Here is a 9,037-nt window from a genome sequence, read left to right on the forward strand (position 1 = left end):
AGCAACGGGAGTTCACCCCGAGGTTGTGTAGGGGGTCAGTTGGTGTGGAGCGGGCAGCACGCCGGGATGTCTCGGTGAAAATGGAGCCAGTAGGGCAGGAGCCTCCCCGGGGAAAGGGTGCTGCAAATGTTTATGTCTGAGGCTGATCAGAGATACTTGTGGGAGGTACGATGTCAGGTTCAGTGCTCCCTAGCAGTATGTGTGTAAGCTTTGACTGAGCGCCACTAGGGTTGGTGGCACTGGTACTGATACAACTTCTTTCCCACCAGCTGATGTTGCAAGGTCCATGGGCGCAAAGGTGGTGATCGCGATCGATGTGGGGAGCCGGGATGAGACAGACCTCACCAACTATGGTGACTGCCTGTCTGGCTGGTGGCTGCTCTGGAAGAGGTGGAATCCACTGGCTGAGAAAGTCAAGGTACTGCAGACTCTACTAAAAAGGCAGCTGGCTTTATGTACAGAGCTGGAAGCTTCCCTTTTATTCATTCAGGGAGCAAGCCTGGTGACGGACCATCTTGTTTCTTTGGTTTGAGCTCTTGCTTACGGACAAAACAAGCTGGGCAGTGCGATGGGAGAGGGTAGAGCCCCAGTCTGGGAAGGGGCTGGTAGAACTGTTAGAGCAATTAAACCTTTTCTTAGAAGTGCAGTAAGTTATAATGAAGTCAGAATTTATTAATTTTACCAATAAAAGTAATTAAGTGTTTCTATCCTATGTGTCTCTGAACTGCTGATTTAGGGAGATTTTAGCACTAGGCAGTAATTAACATTATTACTACTGATAAACACTGGGCTGCAGAGTATGATTATTTTTTGTTGCACACAGTCAGACCAACTCCGTTCCTTACTCTTCTGCATTTCCTGAATTATCTGGCTCTGCAGCTGCCCCTCAAGTAAATGCTGTTTTTTCGTCTTCCTTCCCAACTACAATTAACATGTTCCCATGTTGGAATTGAAAGTAAAATACTTGTTTGTGCTTCCCAAAGTTGGGAAAAATGCTACAAGCTGTGGGTGCTCTGTAATCTAAAGTTCGGGGTGTTTTCCCTCTGTAATAACTCCCTTCCCTGAGAAGGTCTCATCTTCCTGAGAAGTGGCCCTTTGGCGTTGGTGCAGCTGTGGAGTGCCCTGCTGTGCCTTGGCAGCGTTGACCATGCTGCTCCCAGCATGTCGTTGGAGCATTTGGTGGGGGAAATGGAAGACCCTGACTCTTCTCAGTAATTCCCAGTGAAATATTAGAACTGCCCACATGGTAGTAGGCACGCGTGAAAACATGGGGTTCCTTCTGAACACCAGAAAACACTTTTTTTACTGGGGATGGTGAAATGCTGGCCAACCAGAGACATTGTAGAGTCTCCATCTGTGGAGATATTCAGACCTCAGCAGGGCATGGTCTTGGACAACCTGCCCCAGCTGACCCTGCTTGAGACAGGAGGGTCGCACTTAGACGGTCTCAAGAGGTCCCTGCCAACCTCAGCCATTCTGCAAAATCTCTGCCCTGGTACTGTAGCAATAATCGCTGACTTCTGCCTTGAAGGGTCACTGCGCCCCTCACCTCAGTGCGGATCTCTCTTAAGGTACCACTATGTCCTGGAATGAAAGACTTGGTTCAACCTTGAACTGCAGAAATATGTTTGAAGGCAATTCTCTTTCTGTTGTGGATTATGGAGACCCATCGGCTGTCCGCACTGCCTGGGAAACAGATGGAGGTGCTGATGTGTGAAGGCTTCAGCAGGCTCCTGTGCACTCTTGGAAAAAAAATAATTGATAGATAACTTGCTTTTTCTTCATTGTGAATACAGAACATATTCTGAAATGAAATTTCTGAATTAATCATGATTGGTGTGTCTGGCCTCGTTGGCAGGTGCTGAATATGGCAGAGATCCAGACACGGCTTGCGTACGTGTGCTGTGTGCGGCAGCTGGAGATGGTGAAGAACAGCGATTACTGCGAGTATATCCGGCCACCTATTGACCGATACAGGACCCTGGACTTTGGGAAATTCGATGAAATCTGTGTAAGTGCATCCCGGGGAGGGCAGTTCTCCCGGATTGCCGTTCCATGGAAATCTGCTGGTTTGTGGCGCTCATTAGCACCTAAGCTGTTGGAGAGTAAGAGAAGTCAGTTGGCACAGAGTGAGTAACTGATGCTAAATAATGTTGTGGAATGGTATCATGACTGTGAGATTGGATTAAGAGCAGAAATCAAGTCAGTAATCTTGATTGTATAATGACCTGTGAATGGATCAGTTCCTCTGTTTCATGACAATTCTTGCTCAGCTGCTTGGTTTAAAAACTCTTGGGTGTCTGAGCTGCTTTGGGCAGTTGGGGTTTGTCAAACGATGTCATTTCTCTCCCTTCATTATGGAGCTTGTTGTCGCATGAAAGATTTGAAGAAGTCTGTAGGGGAGGCCATGAATCGCTGAAAGGGAGGGCAACGTGCTAAAATACCTGGCTCGGTTAATGTTTCAACGCTTCTATTAATAAAACGTGATCCACAATTCCTCACGCCTGATAAAGTATCAGGAAAGTGGCACCAATGTCAGTGGAAGGACGTTGTAAAAAGGGCAGTACCGGGTTACAAAAGGGCAGTACCAGGTTACGCGTCTCTGGGATTTAGTTTTGTTTGTCTGTGTATCAGAAACCAGCATGGGCAGAACTGACTCCAGCTGTGCAGCTGAATTTCTTAGTGACATAATTCAGCATTCACAACACAAATGTCTCTGGCCTGGTTGAGGTAATGTTAGCAATTCTGGCTCATTGTCTCTTCTCAAGGAAGTTATTTTACTGTCTCTTCCTTTTCTTTGCCTGCTTCAGCCGTGCAAGCATCTTCCATCTTCAGGTCTTTCTGCATGGCTCGGCTCTTCTCCTAGGCTGGGGAAAAAAAACCCAAAACCCCACCAATTTTCCTTTAAGTTGGTCTCCTTTATAGACATAGTGAGAACCTACAATACTCATTACACTGCAGGTTGATTTCTCTCACACTGACTTAGAAATACTAAACAAACCCAGTAATACCATTAAGCTGCAGATTTGCATTTGCAAGAGGCGTTAGGACCAAGCAGCAGCTATTCCAAACCACCAGCTGATTTTCTCAAGGATATTTGGTGTCTCATAGCTCCTGGGCAAATGGTGCTGTCTGCCAATGGTGGATCTAAGACTTTGCTGATAAATAATATCCTTTGCTAGAAGGAGTGCCCTGGCCGTTTTGAGAACCTTGATGAACAGGCTCCACAGTTCATCACAGTTACAGATAGCAAGCTGTCAAATCATTGTTCTCCCTCTGTCTAATTTGGTGTCGTTAAAGAGATTTAAAGACGCCAGGCAATTGTTTCTCATAAAACTTGAGAAAAGCATGGTTTCTCCAAGGTGTCACTTCCTGTGAGCGAGTTCTTGGCTCGAGACGCTGCAGGCATGGAGGGGCAGCACCCTCTGGATTTTCATTCCCTGCAGTATAGCTGAATAACTTCTGTCCACAGGGAAGCTTTAAACTGTGTTGACCTTAAAGGAAAGGGCGTCCTAAGCATTCCTTTACCGTTACAGGCTATGAAGCAGTGAGGTTTTTTATCTCAGCTATGTACCTGGGGTTTACAGAAAATAGAAACAGGCACTGTATAACCATTGAGTACATTCAAAAGAACAAAAATCCCCTCTGCTGTCAAAACCCCCTCTTCCGTATCAGCCTAGAGCAATAAGTCGGCTGCACAGCACTTCCCAAAGCTCAGGTTCTCGCAGTTATTTTGGATCAACCTGACCCAGCCAATTGTAGATCTGTCAAGTCCCTTTTCCTCCTGAGTAATTGCATCCACCCTGGGCTGAGAAGCTACGCTGGATTATGAGAGGTGAATTCCAGCCTGAGTGCCTCCCATGCTTTAAACCCTGGTCAAAAAAACAGAGGAGAGACAACACCAGCGCAGCCAGGGCTGCTTCCCGTGCTCGGGAGTTGCCTGCCACACAGCCTGAGGCTTAGTGTGTGCTGCCACTGCGAGAGCTGGAAATAGGATCCAGGGCTCCTGATGCCCATTGCCCTGTCCTTTCAATTTGATTTTTCAACACTATTTCTACCATCTTGTTAGAAAAAGAGTAAAACTTGAAGCAATTGGTTTATCTTTTCCGTTTGTTTCCATGCCAAGGACACAGCGCCGTGTTATTATTCTAAGCACAAATTACTTTATGCTTTTAAATTAGAGGAATGTGGAGTTTGTGGGTTTGGTGTTGTCCGTGGGCCATCATTTCTGCTCCAGCAAACTAACGCTTGCATGTTCAACTCTGTCTGGCTCATTGCAAGAGATCATGGAACTGGGTGCCCTAACGTAACTTTTGTTAGCCAGACATGAGCCAAGGGGGCAACAGACACAAATTAATTAATACCCTCTTCCAAAGAAAGAGTCTGTACTGGAAGGACATATACACGTGCATCTGAAGCTTCTCTTTATATGGCATTATTCTGTGAACAGCCTGCTTGAAGCCACCACTGTAAAAATAGTTGTGTCAGGTGGCACTTTTCATTGCACATGGTGGGGTCAAAAGTCAAGTTAGCGTTTGGGCTTAAAATAGCACTTTGTTTGCTTAATCGGTCCCTAATTCTTAGGCTGAACAGCTTATGCAGCTGAGGCTGGAAGGGAGCAAAAGTACATCCTGGCTTTGGGGCAGACCTCTGGATTTCCTACTGATTTGCAGATGATGTGATATAATGGTTTTTAGTTATCAATTACTCTTTTCTGGTTTTAGTTATCAATCTTTCTTTTAGTTATCAATTACTTTTTTACTTTTTTTTTTTTCCAGGAAGTGGGATATCAGCACGGGAAAACAGTATTTAATGTCTGGTGCAGGAGTGGAGTCCTTGACAAGATGCTGACAGACAGGCAAGAGACTTGCAAATCCAAAACTGATGTAAGTGTTTGGTTTAAATGCACAGTTTTGCAAGAGCTTGATGCACGCCAGATCTCATACTGCCCAGAAACTGGGCAGGGGTATGAAGGAGGATGATAGATTGCTTCAAGTCCTTATTGTGAGCATGCATGTCTTAGTTAAAACTGTATTTTAGGCAAGAAAAAATGTGATCAGTTTTTCAGAAACTTCTTTCCTTGAACCATAGCCTGGATGAATGAGGCCCTGCGCTTTGCTGACCATCAGGTACAAGTGTGGCCAAAGTGTGCTCTGCCAGAGCCCAAGCTCTGATGTCTGCCTGTCCATCCCTGGTAGCCGATACATACCCGTGCAAAGACCCATCTTGTATCCTCAGCGAGCATGATGCAGTCTCTGAAACCCCAGGAACCGATGCAGTGCTCTGTAGGGCAGCAATCCCGTTGCTGTTTTATTCTAACAGGTTATCAATACCGTGTTTGTAACCTGGAATCGTTCACAACACAGATGCCCTCGAAGGAAGGCAGGATGTTTACCAGTAATCGGCATTTTCTGAGACACGTAACTGATGTGTTTGTGTTTACACCCCCACCTTTCTCTTCTCCTTCCCTGTGTGCGTCAGCAGACTCAAGGGCACTAAATACTGCTGGCTGAGCTGCCTTCTGCACCAGGCGCTGGAATGGGGGCTGTGACCATGCCCCTATGGGCCCTGTGAGAGAAGATGGTCTGTGGTTTCAGGTGATGGGCCACGCTTGTTCCCATTGCTTCAATGCGCATGTGGACTGCCTCCTTGAGTAATGCTGGGTAGGCGCAAGTAACCTTTTAAGAATTATTTTTCATTTATTCTTGTGCCACAAACTTCAGGTGGTACCTGGATATTGTTCTCGCTACTAGAAGCTGGTCTGCCAGGACAGCATCTCTCTGCCACCAGCTGCCCAGTGCTTGGCACAGAGGATGTGAATCGAGGTTGCTGGCGTTGATCTCAGCCATTGCTGGCTTTTAGGATGTGACTCAAATAGTTCTCAGATGCTTCCAGAAAACCTGAAGTAAACCCTTGCTGGAGGTGTGTTTTTAGCCAAGAGTTAGAATCCCTGCGAAGCCATAGATTTCTTGCTTTGTTGCTTTTCTTCCTCACTCCTCTGTTAGAAAAGGCATTTTGTAGAGCCGTCATTAAGGCTCCGCAGAAGCTTGTGGCGCTGTCAAGGTACTGGGTTCCACTTTGTTCTGCCTGCTTCACCACATCTGGGCAGTTAATGTACAGTTGGTAAATGCCTGATTAGGGTAAATCTACAGGCAACACAGCGTTGCTGTGTGGTTACAGGCCTGTTAAGATTTCTACTTAAAAGTAGGATAAAATTCTCTTGGTTTAAGGCTTGAGGTCAGCTTCTAGGGTTGGTTCATAACTCAGTGGGCTGACTAAATTTCTTGGTGGGGAAGTTTCAGTTGTTTTTAAGAAGCAGTTATCACCTTTTTAAGGACTTGGGTACAATATTATAATATATTGGCTTATTATCCTTACCCTCCTTTGAGTTCCTCTGATTTAAAACCCAAGTGCTACAAAAGGCTTCATGTTTTACCCAGTAATTCATCTTTATCGTCTTTTAGAGATAGGGAAATGAGCGGTAACATTTTAAGTGATTGACAAAATGTATCATAACTGTAGTGAGCCTCACTAAGGAAAGTCAATAGAGGTGAAAAATGACATTGAGGATTTGCAGCTCCTCCAGAGACTGGTGGAAGAGCACTTCTGCTAGGAGGGATATGGCATCAGCAAGGGCAGAGGAAAGGCAGTGCTTGCCGGGATGGGCATTAGCCCAGCAACGAGGGGTGGGTGACGCCCAGACCTGAGCTAGTTGCCCTAGGCCCCCATTTGTCACCGGAGAGAGACAAGCCCCTGTAGGGCGTGAGTCACTTGCTGAAATGGAAACAGCTCTGTTGGGATAAGATGGATGGCACCCTCGGCTCCAGCCATGCGAAGGGAGCCAAGGGGATCTAGTGCCAATAGCATCCGATCATCAGATGAATCCCACCCAAGCTGCCTGGCAGGGTGAGTGACCTTAGGAGGAGCACAGAGGGACTGAGCTTTACGGGAAACCAGCTGGTGATCCGAGGAGCCTGAGGAGCCCCCAAACTCATCAGCTTGTTATTTCTTATGGGAAGATGACCTGGACCAGGAGATGCATTAGCCTGAGCTGTAGAACGGTCCCCCCTCTGCCTCTGACACCTTGTGTTCAGACCAGTTATAAGCTGTTGTGTGTTAGTTTGTGTGTTAACAGTCATAAGAAGTCAAGGGATAGAAAATTGTGCGTATCTCAGAAATGGTTACGTGTCCTATTTCATCCTCTAATTTCTATCACTAACTGGTTACAAGCTCAAACGTACTCACTGCTGTAGCAAATGCTTCTTTTAAAGGAGACTTGTTTTAAAATTCCCCACTATATGGGATACAGTAATTCCGACTAATATTTCAGTAAAGTCATCATATTATAGCTGTGCATCAAGCAGCACGTTGAACGTTTATCACAATCTACCCTGGCCTTTATGGCCCTTCACCTGCCCTGGAGATCAGCTCTGTCACGTGCTCATGGTAGATGTAGCCTGTCATTGCATTTCTGTGCATGTGCTTGATAACAAGGCAGAAAGTGCTGATTGCTGAGACACCAAGAGTATGAAAATAATTGGTTCAGGAGAGCGACTCGACAAAGTGCCTGGGTTATGGAGCGGGAAGCATCAGCTTTGTGCATTCCCCCAAGCTTGACACTAAGGCTCAGTTCCGGGCTGTACTCCCAAGGACCTCGGAGGTCTGCTCTTCCTCTGAAAACTGGAGTCCAGTAAAACCAAGATTATTTTTTTTTTATTTGACTTTTGTTTCAGTAGATTTATTTCTACAAAATAACAAGTATTGCAGGCTTCTACTGGGGTGTTTGTCTTTTTTTTTCCTTAGTCCATTAGAGTCACTTAAGTCCTTTAGCTCTGCTATCTTCCAAGGATAACGACTGATATTTTTAACTCTCCTTTCATTAGCAAAGGCTTTGATGCTCTATGTGGTTTAGTTCTTCAGCTATTTCTGGAGTGTTCAACATCTGAGAGCGCTGCGTACAGTTTCTTATCATCTTGTTTCCGTGTCATAAGCATTGAATTTTTGCTTAAAAACTCCGGATATTTAATCATTTAGATACCTTTCCTTTGCTTTCATCATTCAGTCACTGTTTATCTTGTCTCAAAAATGCAAATACTGAAGGCACAAATAACAGGAACCTTACATAAACTTCACTTGAACAACCCTTACTCTTCCCCATCGTAGAATAACGCAACACTGTTAATTGGATCTCCTCGGGGAAGTTTTGTCTACTGAAGTGTTATTCATAGTCAAAGCTAAATATAATCTAGCAGACTACAATAGTGACTGTCTTTCTCCTCTAATTTATTTAATAAAGATTGTGCCAAAGAGAATACTTTCCTCCTTGGGAAAAAAAAAAGTATCAGCAGAAAGGTTTTAGAGTAGGTTTCAAATGAATCTGAGAGACTTCTTTGCCTCCTGTTAACTGATGGGAGTGTGGTTTTTGTCCTTAAAAGTAGTAAGTGGAAGTGTTTAACCATTAAATTCCTGTTTGCAACACATCAGACAACCGTGGCAAGACACCTGGTTTCCCACAAGTGGTGTTCCAGCCTTAGTGCTGAGGCTTTGGGGTGCAGCTGCCTCAGCAAGCATCCTCCAGCAGGCTTAGACGCGGGGTCGCCTGTCCGTCCTCCAACAGGCTTAGATGTGGGGTTGCCTGTACGCCAAAACCCATAACAGATGCTCCCACACTTACAGTTGCCCTCATACTCATCTGTCCTCACAACTCGTCTGAGCACATGAGCTGATGGTGGTTTTCCTGAAGCACCTTTGGGTGATGGTTGCTGCAGGGTTTTGTTCATGCAGCACCTTGGACTTTCATCCCCTCCAAAGCCAGTCCCTGTCTGCTCTGTGCTCCTAAGGGCAGCCTGGCATGTGTCTGCCTGAGTGCTGGGTGCAGCCGCTTCGCTTGGTAAGACAGACATTTCCCCTTGTCCCGTTGCCCGTTCCCTGGGAGCAGACCCCGAACCCCCCGGCTCCCCCCTCCTGTCAGGCAGTTGTAGGGAGTGATAAGGGCTCCCCTCAGCCTCCTCTTCTCCAGGATGAACACCCCCAGCTC

The 9,037-nt window shown here is 45.9% G+C and overlaps 1 protein-coding gene across 3 annotated transcripts in view; it reads left to right on the top strand.

The window, feature by feature from the left end:
- PNPLA7 (patatin like phospholipase domain containing 7) overlaps positions 1-9,037 on the top strand; it is a 129,208-nt gene that overhangs the window by 110,732 nt on the left and 9,439 nt on the right. Inside the window, exons 30-33 of one of the 3 annotated variants that reach the window (XR_004841654.1) lie at positions 270-418; positions 1,859-2,011; positions 4,779-4,886; positions 5,482-5,663. Coding sequence is in view for 1 of the 3 variants with exons in the window: in XM_009636343.2 (XP_009634638.1) it covers positions 270-418; positions 1,859-2,011; positions 4,779-4,886 (410 nt within the window). In the remaining 2 variants the exon portion in view is untranslated. The remainder of the gene's footprint in view (positions 1-269; positions 419-1,858; positions 2,012-4,778; positions 4,887-5,481; positions 5,664-9,037) is intronic. The other 2 variants (XR_004841655.1, XM_009636343.2) reach the window with 2 other exon arrangements.

Source organism: Egretta garzetta, unplaced genomic scaffold, assembly GCF_000687185.1.
Source record: "Egretta garzetta isolate BGI_Z169 unplaced genomic scaffold, ASM68718v1 scaffold143, whole genome shotgun sequence".
NCBI lineage: Eukaryota > Metazoa > Chordata > Aves > Pelecaniformes > Ardeidae > Egretta > Egretta garzetta.